The 18192-nt window shown below is 49.6% G+C and overlaps 1 protein-coding gene across 2 annotated transcripts; it reads left to right on the plus strand.

Moving 5' to 3' along the window:
• The first annotated feature begins 505 nt into the window (after positions 1 to 505).
• On the plus strand, positions 506 to 15605 carry MYORG (myogenesis regulating glycosidase (putative)). Of its 2 annotated transcripts, none has more exons than XM_066602293.1 (2): positions 506 to 567; positions 7966 to 15605. In XM_066602293.1, exon 2 carries the CDS (start codon positions 8019 to 8021, stop codon positions 10041 to 10043), a length of 2025 nt encoding a protein of 674 aa, XP_066458390.1. In that variant the 5' UTR covers positions 506 to 567; positions 7966 to 8018; the 3' UTR covers positions 10044 to 15605. The 2 variants fall into 2 exon arrangements, with proteins under 2 accessions (XP_066458390.1, XP_066458391.1); XM_066602294.1 differs by lacking the exon at positions 506 to 567 and adding an exon at positions 2969 to 3104.
• Positions 15606 to 18192: the final 2587 nt, after the last annotated feature.

The raw sequence follows: 18192 nt of genomic DNA on the forward strand, positions 1-18192 counted from the left end.
TTAGATACATGGCTCAGCAGACAGTATCACACAGGATAGGATTAGATACACAGCTCAGCAGACAGTATCACACAGGATGGGATTAGATACACGGCTCAGCAGACAGTATCACACAGGATAGGATTAGATACACAGCTCAGCAGACAGTATCACACAGGATAGGATTAGATACACGGCTCAGCAGACAGTATCACACAGGATAGGATTAGATACACAGCTCAGCAGACAGTATCACACAGGATAGGATTAGATACACAGCTCAGCAGACAGTATCACACAGGATAGGATTAGATACACAGCTCAGCAGACAGTATCACACAGGATAGGATTAGATACATGGCTCAGCAGACAGTATCACATGGGATAGGATTAGATACAGCAACTCAGCAGACAGTCCAGAGGCACAAGTAAAATGTAGCTTCTAAAACTACATCTCCCATAATTCCCGGTTCTCCGGCCCGCCTCCTCCCTGACTGACAGCTCAGTCGTCCAATCACAGTGTGAGAATAACTTCTGGTTGAGGCCAAACTTCCTGTATAATACTGAGGAGACCCCGAGCAGAAGACGGTGAGTGACCCCCCAAATACAGAGCGGGGGGGACGGGACTGAGAGCGGCTGTATATACAGGAGGAGGGGGGACTGCGTGCAGCCGTATATACAGGAGGAGGGGGGACTGCGTGCAGCCGTATATACAGGAGGAGGGGGGACTGCGTGCAGCCGTATATACAGGAGGAGGGGGGACTGCGTGCAGCCGTATATACAGAGCAGGGGGGACTGCGTGCAGCCGTATATACAGGAGGAGGGGGGACTGCGTGCAGCCGTATATACAGAGGAGGGGGGACTGCGTGCAGCCGTATATACAGAGGAGGGGGGACTGAGTGCAGCCGTATATGCAGAGCAGGGGGGACTGCGTGCAGCTGTATATACAGAGGAGGGGGGACTGCGTGCAGCCGTATATACAGGAGAAGGGGGGACTGCGTGCAGCCGTATATACAGGGGAGGGGGGACTGCGTGCAGCCGTATATACAGGAGGAGGGGGGACTGAGTGCAGCCGTATATGCAGAGCAGGGGGGACTGCGTGCAGCTATATATACAGAGGAGGGGGGACTGCGTGCAGCTGTATATACAGAGGAGGGGGGACTGCGTGCAGCCGTATATACAGGAGGAGGGGGGACTGCGTGCAGCCGTATATACAGGGGAGGGGGGACTGCGTGCAGCCGTATATACAGGAGGAGGGGGGACTGAGTGCAGCCGTATATGCAGAGCAGGGGGGACTGCGTGCAGCTGTATATACAGAAGAGGGGGGACTGCGTGCAGCCGTATATACAGGAGGAGGGGGGACTGCGTGCAGCCGTATATACAGGGGAGGGGGGACTGCGTGCGGCCGTATATACAGAGCATGGGGGACTGCGTGCAGCTGTATATACAGAGCAGGGGGGACTGCGTGCAGCTGTATATACAGAGCAGGGGGGACTGCGTGCAGCCGTATATACAGAGCAGGGGGGACTGCGTGCAGCTGTATATACAGAGGAGGGGGGACTGCGTGCAGCCGTATATACAGAGCAGGGGGGACTGCGTGCAGCTGTATATACAGGAGGAGGGGGGACTGCGTGCAGCCGTATATACAGGAGGAGGGGGGACTGCGTGCAGCCGTATATACAGGAGGAGGGGGGACTGCGTGCAGCCGTATATAGAGGAGGAGGGGGGGGGACTGCGTGCAGCCGTATATACAGGAGGAGGGGGGACTGCGTGCAGCCGTATATAGAGGAGGAGGGGGGGGGACTGCGTGCAGCCGTATATACAGGAGGAGGGGGGACTGCGTGCAGCCGCATATACAGGAGGGGGGGACTGCGTGCAGCCGCATATACAGGAGGGGGGGACTGCGTGCAGCCGTATATACAGGAGGAGGGGGGACTGCGTGCAGCCGTATATACAGGAGGAGGGGGGACTGCGTGCAGCCGTATATACAGGAGGAGGGGGGGGGACTGCGTGCAGCCGTATATACAGGAGGAGGGGGGACTGCGTGCAGCCGTATATAGAGGAGGAGGGGGGGGGACTGCGTGCAGCCGTATATACAGGAGGAGGGGGGACTGCGTGCAGCCGTATATAGAGGAGGAGGGGGGGGGACTGCGTGCAGCCGTATATACAGGAGGAGGGGGGACTGCGTGCAGCCGCATATACAGGAGGGGGGGACTGCGTGCAGCCGCATATACAGGAGGGGGGGACTGCGTGCAGCCGTATATACAGGAGGAGGGGGGACTGCGTGCAGCCGTATATACAGGAGGAGGGGGGACTGCGTGCAGCCGTATATACAGGAGGAGGGGGGGGGACTGCGTGCAGCCGTAAATACAGGGGGATATATATACAGGTGGTACTGGGTGCAGCTATATATACAGGAGGAGGGGGATATGTATACGGATGGTACTGGGTGAAGCTATATATACAGGAGGAGGGGATATATATACGGGTGGTGCTGGGTGCAGATATATATACAGAGGAGGGGGATATATATACGGATGGTACTGGGTGAAGCTATATATACAGGAGGAGGGGATATATATACGGGTGGTGCTGGGTGCAGATATATATACAGGAGGAGGGGGATATATATACGGATGGTGCTGGATGCAGATATATATACAGAGGAGGGGTATATATATACGGATGGTGCTGGGTGCAGCTACATATACATGAGGAGGGGGATATATAGACGAGTGGTACTGGCTGCATCTATATATACAGGAGGAGGGGGATATATACGGATGGTGCTGGGTGCAGCTATATATACAGGAGGAGGGGGATATATACGGATGGTGCTGGGTGCAGCTATATATACAGGAGGAGGGGATATATATATATACAGATAGTGCTGGGTGCAGGGTATGGAGCCGTCACCACAGGAGCTGACATTCCCGGTTGGCAGTAGCAGTCTGATAAGTTTGTGCCCCCTCTGGTGATCAGGGTGCAGGGACTTTGGAAGCGGCAGGAGTCATGTGAGCCGCTCTCCTGTGTGCCCTCCCCTCCCCCGGTGCCCCGGGCTCCGCACCCTCCCTGGTTATTTCTGGCTGGGAACATTGGGGCTCGGAGCTGCTGGTGGCGTCGCTGTGAGTAGCGTCTGATCCTGTGTCGGGGGGCATATCTTCTCTGGGGGCTTCTGTCACTTCTGTCTCATCTCCCTGTTATGTCCGACGGCTGCTAAACCTGCTTGCGGGTAATTGTGTCCTGTCACTTTAAGAAAGCTGCCACCTTGTGTAAATAGGAGTCGTGGAGGTCCGAAACGGGTGCGTCTTGTCTGCCCGGGGGTGGTAGAGCCGCACGTACACATGGCGTCCATCGGGATCTGCCAATACCCCCCGTACATATCTGATATATCTGCCGACAGCCCCCCCCCCCCCATACCCCATACACACCGGGAACCTGACAATACACCCCCCCCCCCCACACACACACACACACCGTACACATCAGATATCCGCTGCCCCCCTCCAGCCTCTTTACACATTAGGCATCTACATATCGCCCCCCATACACATGATATATCTGAGGACCTCCCGCCTATACATTGGGTATATAAGTGTCCCCCAGATGTTTGTCCTGCTCACACAGATGAGGGTTCGTTACATTGTGCACAGATCTCCCTGCTGCTCTGACTGGTTGTTACATTGTATCAGTCTGGATGGGAGGACTGTCTACACAGGATACAATGTAACAACCCCTCAGCTGTGAAGACTTCCTACCTCAAGGATTTGACCAAGTTTGTGTCACATCAGCTGACTCCGCCTCCCGCGCAAGTGACTTCTCTTCTGCAACCCCGCCTACAGGCAGCGGATAAAACCTAAAGCCGTCCTTGTGGCGGTTCCTCGTGCGGCTCCGTGTCATCCCTGGATAAGCGCTGGTAAAATTCGTGATAAGGGTGCTCCGTTCACTGACAGCAAGCAGAGGTCTTGTCATTGATGATTGGCCCCTGGAGCTCTTGTCGTTCTGTTAATAATCAGTCAGCGCATGTGATGTTGGACGCAGAGACGAGCGCCGTCCTCCCCTCCCCCGCCTCAGTATAAATAGCCCCGCTTGCTGGCACATTGTCACAACCTTCACAGCTCCGAGGGAAGTGAGAATCAAATGACTTTCCTGGCAGAGGTGCCCGTCCTCCACTTCACAGCATGGCACATCACTTCTGGCTGCTGCGGTGTTGTCCTCTGTTATCAGCCGCTCAGCACCAGGGATGCTGGAGACGTCACAGACCGTCAGCACACTCCTTACACCCAGCGAATAAAGCGTCTCCGTAAATCAGGCGCCATCCGCGTATAACAACGACTTCTACCGCCTTCTGATAGACTTTATTTCAGTTCAGGATTTTTAGGATCTCCGCTTGCTGTCAACAACTGGGAACATTAGATTTCACATCCAGAGGCTAAAAACTGGTCCAGACCGCTCCTGTTCACTGCTGAGGGGTTGTTACTGTTGGATAATCCTTTGCGAGGATCCCGGACTCCAGACTGCTACATTGTAACAAACCCTTGGAGAGGGGAGGGGGAGTCTGTTGCTGATGTGTTCACCTCACAGAGGATCGTCTGTGCGGGATCCACTGTAACAAACCCTCAGCAGTGGGTCAGGATGAACATAAAGGGGATGTTCACACGGCGCAATTCGCCACGGAATGTTCACTGCTGGAACATCCGCATTTAGCCCTGTCAATGGGTAAAATTCACGTGCGGAACCCAAAGCGTTGGAGCGCCGCTTCCTGGTTTGGAAACGCGTTGGTTTTGCGCACATAGATGTTGCTAAACCCACCTGTGGATCCGCGGAAGAAGCCGCTACGATTTCGCCGCGCAGTAAAATCTCTCATCCTGCGATGCGTCTTACTCCCAAATTGTAGTGAAAATTGCAATTTTACAAGCGCTCTATTGGAGTGATTCGCGGCCCACCCGTGTAGATCCGGCCTGACCGCGCTTTTGTTTGCTGATGGCGAGGTAATCCCCTATTGATAGCACTTGCCGATCAGTGAGGGACCTCAACATTGATCGAGGCATGAAAAGGGTGCCCAGAGGGAGGGTGCTCCCTCTGCAATGTGATCGGCCCTCCACCATGTAATTGCAGGGCGCCAGTGAGTTGCCATCACACAATGGCCTGTGATCACGCTAAGAAGCGATAATGCAGGGCTGTACAGAAGTACTGCAGTGTATTATAAGATTCGTCATAAGGTCACGTGTTCAAGCCCCTACAGGGACACAAAAAATGTATAAAAAAGGTTAAAATAAATTGGAGCAGACTCTTCATCCCGCAGCCAGCGGCCCAAATGCTTTTTTTTTGTTCATTTCGCCTCTAAAAAAATCTCAATAAAATTGATCAAAAAAGCCAGATGTACCCCAAAATACCCTACAAACTACAGCGAAAAATAACGAGCCCGCCCGGCGCTCCAGCAATGGGAAAATAAGAACTTTGTACAAAAGTGGAAAAACCTCAAATAAAATATCATTTTGGTGTAATCGTTCCGACCCGCCGAAAACATGTATTGTGGCGTTTAGGCTGCGGGGTCAACGCTGTACGAGGAAAAACCCAAAAGGACAGAATTGAGGTGTTTTTCCTCCCGCCCTTCTGTCTTCCAAGCGTGAGGGGATCCGCGCCATTTAGACCGCGGTGCGAATCTCCATCTACGGATGAATGTGATGCCGGTCCGTGAAGCAGATATCGCACTTTTTAAACTAATTTTTGCGCGCGAATCTGGTGCATTTTGCAACAAAAACGCATCGCAGTTCGTGGAATCTTCGTGAAAATCACATTATTTCTCAATAGTAAAGATAGAAAAATCCAGTCGCAGGAAACTCACATTTACATATTAAGGCAGAGCCATTTGTTTTCGTCCGCCATATTAAATAATGGATCGCGCAAAAATGGAGCATGCTGCGATTTGTGCCTCTCAGACCTTCAGTCCGCTCACCAGTAACAGCTGGTTATTTCTGCATCGCCCCTTAAATGGGTCCCACCTTCACGCCAGTTCTGCGCATCTTGTGCAATGAAACCGGTGGTATAAATACGGCCTTGATGGAACTTCTGGATGTCACTCACATTCCAGCGGGCGTGCTTGGCGTCTGTAGCCTTGGTGGCATCAGTGTGCATAGGAGCTGCGTGCACCAAACGGATGGCACGGTTTGCAGAAATTGTTTGTTTTTTAGAACATCTTCTGTTGTAGCAATGATAGAAGGGTTGCAGATGTAGTACCGCCCCGTGTGCCCTCCGTACATGAACCCCTCTACCCACCACGGCCCACCGAGTCCTAGATTGCTGCTGGTTTTTCCTAGTAAAGCAGATTTTTCTAAATCAGAAAGCATTTTCAAAAATAGCGTGACCGTCCTGGAACCGCAAATTGGAGATACCCTGCTGAGAACCGCAAATCGGAGATACCCTGCTGAGAACCGCGAATCGGAGATACCCTGCTGAGAACCGCGAATCGGAGATACCCTGCTGAGAACCGCGAATCGGAGATACCCTGCTGAGAACCGCAAATCGGAGATACCCTGCTGAGAACCGCGAATCGGAGATACCCTGCTGAGAACCGCGAATCGGAGATACCCTGCTGAGAACCGCGAATCGGAGATACCCTGCTGAGAACCGCGAATCGGAGATACCCTGCTGAGAACCGCGAATCGGAGATACCCTGCTGAGAACCGCGAATCGGAGATACCCTGCTGAGAACCGCGAATCGGAGATACCCTGCTGAGAACCGCGAATCGGAGATACCCTGCTGAGCCGCGGATGCCGCTACATCTCTAGTAATGCTGCGGGTCGTAATGGGGATCCAATGTCACCGCATCTTACAAGTTGGTCCAAATCTTAAAAACAAAAATGTCCGGATTTGGTCCTTAACCCCTTAATGCCCTTTTATTTATTTTTTTCATTTTCACTTTTTCCTCCCCCTTTTATTTCTCCGATGCCGGAGCTGCAAGATGACTTGTCGCTTTTTATGGGACAAGTTGTATTTTCCGGTGATTCTATTTAATCTACTGAAAACTTATTAAAAATTCTAAGTGGAATGGAAAAAAGCGCAATTCTGTCATATGGGGGGGGGGGGGGTCTTGTTTCTAAATGTGAAGAATGACCTGCCGGCTGTATTGTGTGGGGCGGTGCGGCTGCCACATTAACACATTTACAATTGTTTTTGCTCTACTCTATTGTTTGCCGCCATCTTCTGACCACCGCGACTTTTTACATTTTTTGCCTAGGTGTTACTTAGAGGGCTTGTTTTTTGGTGGGACGTCCTGTAGTTTCCATCGGCCCCGTTATGGAATACATCCCACTTTCTGATCACTGTGTATTGCATTTGTCTTGGAGACGGGGGGGACCAAACAGTTCTGCCGTTGTGTATTCTGACGGCGCTCACCATGTGGGGTACATAATGTGTTACTTTGGTAGATTGGACTTTGGTGGACGCAGCGTCCAAATATGTTTTTGGAGTTTTCATTTAGATTTCTTAGTTATAAATATGACTGGGGGGCGGGGGGGGGGGGGGGGGGGGACGACGACTTTTATTACCCCGTATTTTTTAAATAAAATTATATTTTTAAACTAACTTTTACATTTTTCGAGTCCCCACGGGGGACTGATCGCTCCTGCAGTATGATGTAATACTATACCGCGATCTGACAAGCCATGCCACAGGCATGTCTTGTTAGGCAATCTGCCATGGGGCTTTCAGAAGGCCTCCAGGTGCCGTAGCAGCCAGATAGCACACCGCCATCTCATTGCGGTGTGTTGTTTGTTATAAACTTGTTGGGGTGTCACTGCTGGGACCCCACTGATCCTGTGACTGGGGATACACAATAGAAGCAGCCAAGAAAGGCTTGGGGTTGCGAAATGTCCTTGAGATGCTGTTTTTGTATGGAGATGCAAAGCTTCCTTCAACGTTGTCTTCAGGCATAAGATTTTTTGATTAATCTTTCAAGTGTTCTGTTTTCCTTTTCTTTGTAGGCATGAAGGTCCATCCATCCCCCCGACTGTAACAGACCTTACAACCGTCCATCATGTACTCCTTCCTGCCCGAGAATGTTACTCCGGTAAAGCAGAAGGTTTCTAAGGAGCAGAAGCCGTTGATTGGCGCCATCTTGCTGGGTCTCCTCTTGGTCATCTCCGCAGTAGTCTCTTGGTGCTACTACTCCATCTCCTTGCGCAAAGCCGACCGCCTGAAGACAGAGCTGTTGTATCTGAAGAAAGATGGATTCATCATACACAACAACCAAGGGAAGGTGGTCTTCAGAATGGCCTTCCAGTCCGGCGTTCTAGATTTAGATTCCTGTGCAAAACAAGGGGAAGTTTTATCTTGTACCAGATCAGAGAAGGGACCGCTGAGATTTTTTGTTCAGACGGTCATCAAAGACAAGGTGACTGTTATGTGTTACCGGGTGCGTTGGGAGGAGTATGTGGCCGATACGTCCGTCCTGCACACCATGTACTGGGATAACGCTTATTGGTATGGAGGAGCTGAGATGCGTACACAGCACTGGCCCATCAAGTTATCCGGCTACCAAGAACCTAGACCCTTTGTGACCAGTGACGTCTACTCATTTGGGGATGGTTTCGGGGGAATTTTAGAAAGCTACTGGCTCTCCTCCAATGCAACGGCTATTAAAATCAATGCGTCTGTCCCTTTCCATCTCGGGTGGAATAGCACAGAAAAAGTGTTTTTCCTTGAAGCGAGGTATAAGGATTCTCCATATAAGCCGCCCCCCGGCAAAGAGCCCTTCCCCGAGCTGAGCTACAGAGTGTGTGTCGGGTCCGACGCCACCTCCATCCACAAGTACATGGTGCGGAGGTATTTTAACAAGCCAAGTAGGATCCCTTCAGAAAGCGCCTTCAAGTACCCCATCTGGTCCACATGGTCGCTGTACAAGGCCGACATCAACCAGGAGAAAATTCTAAACTTCACTGAGAGCATTAAGAAGTACCAGTTTAATTACAGTCACATAGAAATAGATGACATGTACTCCAGGTACTACGGAGACTTTGACTTTGATCCCGTCAAGTTTCCTGATGCTCCAGCCATGTTCAAAAAGTTAAAGGAAGACGGCTTCAAAGTGACCCTGTGGATTCATCCTTTCATCAACTATAACTCCTCCAACTTCGGCATTGGCATAGAACGGGGTCTCTTTGTGAAGGAACCCACTGGCCGACTACCAGCCATGGTCCAGTGGTGGAATGGGATTGGCGCGCTCCTGGATTTTACAAATCCCAATACTAAAGAGTGGTTCCAGAACAACCTAAGGCGGCTCAGAACAAAGTACGGAATTTCATCCTTTAAGTTTGATGCTGGTGAAACAAGCTACCTCCCTCATCAGTTCAGCACGTATCAATCCTTGTCAGATCCCAACATGTTCAGCAGGAGGTACACGGAAATGGCCGACCAGTTTTATGACCTCGCTGAGCTCCGCGTTGGTTACCAATCTCAAAACATATCTTGCTTCTTCAGAATCATTGACCGGGATTCGGAATGGGGCTATGAGTTAGGTCTAAAGTCTCTGATACCCACCGTCCTGACCATCAGTATGTTGGGCTACCCTTTCATCTTGCCAGATATGATTGGTGGGAATGCCTACACCAACGTCACGAAGGACATGAAGGAGCTTTACATCCGGTGGCTGGAGCTTTCGGCCTTCATGCCCTCCATGCAGTTTTCCATCCCGCCCTGGCACTTTGATAAAGAGGTCATAGAAATTGCTCAGAAATTCACCAGAATCCACGAGTCCTTGGTTGCCCCTCTGTTGCTAGAACTTGCCGGAGAAGTCACCGACACCGGAGATCCCATCATTCGACCGATTTGGTGGATTTCTCCAAATGATGAAGCTGCACATAAGGTTGATTCTCAGTTTTTGATAGGAGACACCTTAATGGTGGCCCCGGTGCTAGAACCTGGAAAGCAGGAACGTGACGTCTACCTTCCTGCTGGCAAGTGGCGGAGCTACAAAGGGGAACTTTACCAAAGGACTCCCATACTTCTCACGGACTACCCTGTAGACTTGGATGAAGTGGCCTATTTCCTTTGGGTGTCTTAACGGGCAGGTTCTGTCATGGTAATAACGCAGCATTTTAGCTTCGCACCAGCAAATCATCTTACGATATCAAGTATTAACCAGACTCCTCCTCCGGGAAGATTACCCGGCCGCAGTGTCTTCCATTATGGCTGCACTTTAACTTCATTTCACAGTTTCATTCTACTCATCATAACCTTTGCTTCTACTAACCTTGAGTAGTTGCCTCCAGAGCTGCAGTCACATTTCTGCGGGTTGCTATTGGACATGGATTATAGTCTGGCTCCACCCCTTTGTCAGATCTGTGACCTAAGAACTGACTATGTCTTGATCTCCCATGATGCATTACCTGCTGATAACAGGACGCCAGCAGAATTATCAGTGCAGCTCTGGGTATAACTGGAGTATATGCCCAACCTTTGATGTTAACTGTGGAGTGTTGTAAAAGTGGAGCCTCCCTTTAAGGACATTCCTGTCCGCACAAGTTTTACTTGTCTTCTGCCGGGCCAGGCAAGGTTCCTCCTGAGGAGGGTCCATTGTGGTGTTTGGACATTTATGTTGGCTACAACAATTAGGTACAGGACTATAAGCACTTTATCTAATGCTTCCAGCAAAACGCATCCTGAGAAGGGAATTAAAGGGAATCCCCCCACCCCTGTATAAGCTGTGACCCCTCTGTAGTGGGGGCTCTGGTGCTGTTTGAACTGTTTTTCTCTGTTAACCCTACAAATAGATATTTAGTGTGACTACACTGAACGATCGCTGCATTAGTAATGGGTCAGGCACAACGGATTCCGCAAGGTGGTGAGCATCCTCCATATGCCACTTGCCCCATGCCTGCTGCAGAAGCTTGTCGGTTGGTGCAGATTTAGCGGATAAGCGGGATCAGATATCACAGCCTTTTCCAGCAGAATTGGGTTACAATCTGGTGAGTTTGGTGGCCGGCAGTGGAGAATTCATTGTCGTGTTTCTCTAACCTCTCCCTAGTAATACGAGCCCGAAGACCCGGAGCGTTGTTCTGTTGAAGGATGGCGCTGTGGTCTGAGAAGGCTTCCCTATACGGCCCAGAGAAGAGGCCGGTGTTCCTGGATTGTGCTCTTATACGGCTTCTTCTCTCCATGATACAGCTGTAACTTGCACTGTTGGGCTGTGATCACTGCGTGGGCTCAGGGATACTTCCAGAAATCATTGCCTGTGACTTACATTACAGAATCATGCCTGTTTTTAATGTCGTGCGCCTGAGGGCCCATAGTTCTCAAGCTTCCGGTATGATCGCCGGCCTTGTCTCTTGTGAACGTGACCCTTTTGATGCTATATATACTTTAGATGCTGGATATTCAAAGTCTTCACAATTTTACATTTGAAGAACATTTTTCGGACACTGTCTCACAGATTGGTGACCTCTGACCATGTTTACCTCTAAGACTCTGACTCGTTAACATACTTGTTATGCATAGTCATGTGACTTGGTAGAAAATTGACCCTGCAGCTGTTTTTAATTAGTGCCATTTACTTTTGTTACTCTTGGCCCAACTTTTGTGAGAGGTTGGGCTGCCATCAATTTCCAAATGAGTTATTTTTTCACTGACTTGGCACAATGTCTCTTTCCCCTTCTGGTTTGTTCTTCTGTAAGTAAGATATGGTTAGATGAGATCTCCAAACCTTTCTTTATTGCTTTACATTCATTTACGTTTTACCCAGAGTCCCATCTCTTTTGAAATTGGGGTTGTAGAAATGTATCTGCCCCTCTGTTGTACCGCTGGGTCAGTTGGTCCATTGTGGCACGATGTTGCTGAGATACCAGATGTGCCATCCGACGCTCACCTCCAAGATCAACCATACGTAGCCTGCCGCTCTGATCTTCTGTCGGATGTCTGGCCATGGTCTAACCAGTCTTGGTTCACTCTTCATACTGCGATCGGGACCAGTAAACAAGTGCTACTGTTTCAGAAATACTGGCACCACACCTCCGGGCCCCACCAAAGTCCCTGAAGTCACCCTGTTAACCCATGACTGCTGAATGTTGCCTTCAGCATTATCTGAGAGCAGATCGTGACGCCCCCATCATGTGGAGCCGCGTTACTGATCATAAGATGTCACGCGCCTGCTGTTCCTAATGCAGTCATCGTTCAGTATACAAGGCAATAAGGGAAATGTCAGCCGGCAGACAGCGGAGTTAGAGGATGCGGTGCCGGGGCGATGAGCCATAGTAGCCGATGAATTGCTCTATTGTCTCCCAAATACTGTTTTTTGTTATGCTACTAAAAATAGTGGGGGGGTTGAAGGCGGGTGACCAGGTCGTCGCTATATTGTGGTATAGCGCCATCTCATTGTGTGTTGGTATATACCATCATAGACCTGACAATCCAACCAGCTGTGGAGGCACAACCAACGTATGAAGGGTTATGTGACCTTCTAATTTGTAGCAGTTTGTAAAAATACTTCCATCCCGTTCAGCCTATTACCCTGCAGTGTTGGTCCAGAAGAAGGCAAGAACCCCCATGAGGTAGAAGACAATATTTCTCAAGAATTCCTTCCTGACTCCAAAACTGGCAATCAGAAGAAATCCTGGGATTATCCCCCATCCCTAGTAATCTAGTGACTAGAACTTGTGACATTGGAGTGGTGTCCGGGTCCCTCTCCAAGCCTTAGTGAACTCACCACTTCTAGACTAGCACTGAGCAGGGGATTGGACCCGATGACCCTGGTGGACCTGATGACCCCGGAGGTCCCTTCCAACTCCACTGTTCTAGGATTCCTCAGGCAGAGCCCCATTGTTGACAGCTTTTCCATTCATTTGGGTACAGCAACAAATCTAAACCCTTAAAGGAGAACTCGGGTCATACCTGACTCCTCCCTGGAGGCTCCTTGTGCCGCTATAATATGTTACAGTCTTGCCGTTTCTACATTGTAGCAGTTCGTGGATCTCTTGATAATTTCCCCACCACACAAAGTTCCGTTGTCATGTGGCAGCGAAGCTCCTCCCTCAGTGGGTGGGAAAGACAGATGTGATGCATCGTGGGGCCTATTACAGTTCTCAGGCCTGACAATGGATAGCTTTGTAACACACGGGGTCTGGAGGGTCCTTTTACTTTTTCCTGATTATGAAAGGGGTTTCTGCTGACGGCATGGAGGTTACGGAGAAATATGTAAATCTGAACTCTTAAAGGGTCACTCCGGTGATTTTTTTTATGTATCTATCCCCCAGTATATATAAGTGGGCTTGTGTTACCTTGGTTAGTTGTTTTTTTTTTTGCCTGAGACCCCTCCCACCAGCCTCTGTTTCTTCAGATGGTCATGTGATCTCAGTTCGGACCAGCTCCATTCTGCTTGGGGTTATCACAGTTTCTCAGTCCATTTGATTCTGTTATATTGATCTACCACAGAAACTACCTAGAGGGGGCACAGTTACTAATGATAATCACACGGCTCCTGTCATACAGGTATAATAGAGGAGATCACAACTCCTCATCCTGACTGTATTCTTATGGGCTGTAGATTATTTAGGTCAATATAAAAGGTAATGATAATTAAACTGTTCTCCCAGCAGGCAAAAATGGTACAGCCTCTAGCTGCTGATGTGCTGATGTATCATGGGATAGACTGAAAGTTAAAGAATCTCAATCTTTAGATGGTGCCTAATAAGCATCAGACGGGGGCTGCACAGCATAGAAGTGGCTGCAGTACACAGGGAGACCCCCAGAGTGTGACAGGCAATCAGGTGAGGGGGGCAGGCATGGAAAAGTGGGTTTTGGCTGGAGTGGCCCTTTTAACCCCCAAAACGCGCTTTAATTTCTTTTTCTTGTAGCCTGTTTTTGATGATCCTGGATTGACGGGCAGCTCTCCCCCCTACAGTTGTGTCTGTCCTCCCCGTGTATAGAAATGAGGGCAGTGTAAGAATGGGGACCGTTCTGCGAGCAGCCAATCAGATTCCAGCTCTTGTCTAAACACATATCTACTTGCTTGCACCGACTGAGCGACTAACGATGGATGTGATCGTCATTCAGTGTCTGGGAGTATTAAAACTGGACTGTGGAGCTTCCTGTTTACTGTGACTAGAGACAAGTGGCCGGAATGATCCCCGGCCGCTCCGCTTCCATCACTGGGATGATCTGTTGGACATCCGCTCCTAACAAGTTGTCCCATGTAAAGGAATCCTTAAAGGGGAACTCCACCTAAATCTCAAACCCATTGGTGTTGCGTTAAGGTTTTAGCCACTTTGAGTCTCTGTGCCCCCACCGTGTTTGAGCCTTTCATCAGAGGTGGATGTCAACTGGGTTTCCTGATGTAATCCTCTGCTGAAATGCTCCCTCGTATACAATGTATCGGCAGACCGTAGCATCCATTGACTCCAATTATAAAATATATATATACCGTGCACTATAGGTTGGTTTACTCTAGAATAAAGGGGATCCCAGCCCAACGGGGGCCAAAAGAACACTCTTGGCCTCTGATAGGTTAATGCAGTCTACAGATACATTTGACATAGACTCCATTCTCCTGATGTACGTGGCAGACGTAAGGCAGTAATGTCCAGAACCTTTAGGGGTTGTCACATCAGAGGCCTCCTTACTATGAGAACCACTGTGTACCCGGCTCTCGGTAAACAACTGGTTTTCCAGGAGGAGTCCCTGGTAACAGTGTATATCTACTGCAGGGAAAATGTAGATCGGTGGGAGTCGGTCACCTGGGAACCCTGACGATCAGTTGTTAGCTGAGTCAATGGGCTGATTTCTGCAGGAAGCTGACAGCTCCGTTCTGACTGCAGTGGCCAGGCTTGGTATTGTAGGCCAATTTCCCATTCATTTCAATGCAAGCTGATCCTGCTGGGAACTAAAAGGGAGCATTCTACCCTTGGACCACCCCTTTAATGGCCTTCCCAATACACTGAACTAGTCCATGGGTTGCAGAGATGAAATATGGGCTCTGCGTCACGATAACTGATTAACAAACCACACGTTGGATGTGTCACATGAAGGCCAGCACCAGCTTTAACTTACAGATGTGGCGGGATCTACAAGAGAAGATCCGCCGGGTGTTTGCGCTAGCAGTGCGGCCTCGTGTGTTATCTTACTCTTGGGGATCCTGTGAACTGAAATGGGGGTGTCCAATCTTTGGGAGACCTTTAAGAGCGATGCTGACTCTTCCCTATGTAGACTGAATTCAGGTTGGGGACACTGGAGCAGGTTTCTGTTCACGCGGACAGGCCTTCCCGCGCGGAGCGGCTCTGGATGCTGTTGGGTTCCAGTGTTTGTCCTTTAATCCATGATGAATGTGAATTACCAAAGTGAATGTCGTGGAATGTAAGAAGCTGCAGACCTTTTATACTGATCTTTTGTAACGCATTAAATCCTGTCTGTTATGTAATCGGCGTGCCGCCGTCCGGGAACGTCTTCGATGTCTGTAGCCGCGTGCAATCTGTTTACAGAAGACAGAATGTGGAACGAGGGTTTATTACGCACAAACCGCTCAGAGCGAGTATTAACGGAACGCTTTTATTATAAAAGGGAATTTACCATAAAATGTTATTGTGTGCCGTGCCTTTAAATCTCGTCATGTCCTATTAATAAAAGTGTTGGGTTTGTAGTCGTTGTCCTGCTGCGGAGTCACTGTGTACGTCTTCTGGTCTCTGTGATAACCGCTCCATTGTCATGATGAGCTGCTGCCACATTCTAATAACGCCTAGCATGGCCCCCTGAAAATAAGCCCTAGCTGCACTACATTAACTAAGAAAAGGAATCCATTACCCACCCGCCGCTCTCCGGAGGGGCGCGCTGTTCTCGCAGTCCTCGGCTGCTTCTACATCATCACTTCCTGGTGACAGGATTCATAAATCCCGCCTCCAAGAAGCGATGGCTGTGATCGCTTCTCGAGCGCCATGCTGGGCCAATCAATGCAGCGCTCGATGAACCAATCGCAGCCATTCCGTTGTGGAGGTGGGATATATGAATTGGCTGAGTGGGGTTTTTTTTTTTCATTTTACTCTACTTTTTTCAGTACATTATATACATTAAATAGTATCATTGAAAAATAATCTTTATATGGCGCCAACATATTCCGCAGCGCCTACAAAACGGGGATACAAAAGTGCAAAGATACAAAAACCACAGTAGGGGTGCGGGGCTCTGAGGAGCTTATATACTACAGATACTGGGGGGGAATACAGAAAGTAATATGCGCGCGGTACGGCCGGGGCGGAGAGGCGCGCGGTACGGCCGGGGCGGAGAGGCGCGCGGTACGGCCGGGGCGGAGAGGCGCGCGGTACGGCCGGGGCGGAGAGGCGCGCGGTACGGCCGGGGCGGAGAGGCGCGCGGTACGGCCGGGGCGGAGAGGCGCGCGGTACGGCGAGGTGGAGACGCAGAGTGACAGGTGCTATACACATATACACGTTTGTTCTGTAATAAATCCAAAGCATATAAGCCCAGCGAGGGAACGGGTGACGGACGCCAGGGGGCGAGATTACACAGGGACAGAATCGCAGGTTTTTTAGACATTCAGTCTTCCAAAAAAAGTGATCAAGACACAAACCCAAAGAGGTGCCAACAGAAACTACAGGTCAGCGGAGGGGTCATACCGTCAGCTGATGGAAAAGTACAAAGGTTACAAAATGTTAGAACCTGACGCCAAAAAAGAAGTACTAAACAAACACAACTAAATGACCGTGGTATCATTAACCCGTTTGTGACCAGGAGTCATTGATGTGCAGCGTCTAGGTCACATGCTGATGCTCTGGTGTTCCCAACTTTCTTGGCATTCTTCCAAACAACACCAGCTGAGCTGCAATCCCAGACACAACCAGCAGCCAAGGGTGGTGCTGTGTTTTGAAGAAAGCAGACAAGTTTTTCTATCCTTGCACAACGTTTTTGAAGGCTACAGAAACCGAAATGGGTCAAACAGAAGCCACGTATTAATGTGAGGAAGCCACTAGAGGGCAGTAAAGAACAATAAGTAGTTATCCTGCAATAGCAAAGGGTGGCCACTAGGGGTCATGGGATTATATTAGACTTCAAAATGTGATCAGTTCTGTAAGAGAAACAATCATTTTGTAGACTTTAAAACCTTTTAATGGCTAAAGAAAAGAAATGATGTTGCAGCGACTCCTGCGGTCTCCTCATCAGGCTGGTAGAACAAAACACTTGAAGAAGCAGAATTCTCCCCCTCAATGACCGGCGTCTTCAGTACTTACTAGAGCGTTGTTGCCGTTCTGACCGGCTGCAGACGTGATGCACCAGACAGCGCCCCTCACAGAGTTCCTGAGGGATCTCACCCCGCTCCTCATGGACAACGGCCTCCAAGTCACTAATATTCTTGAAGAGAGGGAGCGGGGGTGGAACAAACCCTGTGAAGTCAGGGGTCTCAGATCCAGACAAATGTGCAGGGCTCAAAAAGAGCCGAAGACGTGTGGACCAAAATACACCAAGGAGGCGCCAACCAGATGGATCCCCCAACGGTGGTCAAGTGGAACGTGTGAAGAAAAGAAACCTTCCATTTAGGCGCCGCTCTCCGATGAATGTCATAAACCAGTGGGATAAACTGCAACTTCTCTTATCAAATCAATTAAAACCAAGCTATACGCGTTTCAGGGTGAGCCCCTTCATCAGTCAGGCGGGTAGAACATTACTCTTGGGACTGGGGGATATGGACTCAAAAAGTGCTGGTTGTACCAGGAGCGTGCGATCCCAGGAGAAGTGGCCATACGTATATTCGGATGAAGAGGCCTCAGCAGTCTGGAAGCTGCAGTAACGCCTCATATCTACAAGGTTACTTTGGGTCTCTTAGGGCACATTCACACAGGGACGAGCGTGATATCAGTCCGAGAAACTGCCTTAACTCAATGTACCCCAAGGATGTATTTTTGTTTAAAATTTGCATTGCTAGACGTGAGAACCCCGCGACCGCTTCCCATAAAAAAATGTCACCAGCTGGCAAAAATATCATTAACAATGTAACTAGTCTCTGACTACAACACCGCTTCTGTGACCTCATTAAATTGACATGTCATCGAAAAATGGCCTCCTGTGGATCTTGTTTTTATGTTAAAAATGTTTTTTTTTAAAGAATTTTGGGTGATGTTTTTTTATTTTCAACGTCACGGTGTATATCTAAAAAGAACCTAAAATCCTGCAGTTCTCCCACTGACCACTAGGACTAAACTTCTCAGCCATCATCATCA

This window comes from Eleutherodactylus coqui, chromosome 5 (assembly GCF_035609145.1).
Source record: "Eleutherodactylus coqui strain aEleCoq1 chromosome 5, aEleCoq1.hap1, whole genome shotgun sequence".
NCBI lineage: Eukaryota > Metazoa > Chordata > Amphibia > Anura > Eleutherodactylidae > Eleutherodactylus > Eleutherodactylus coqui.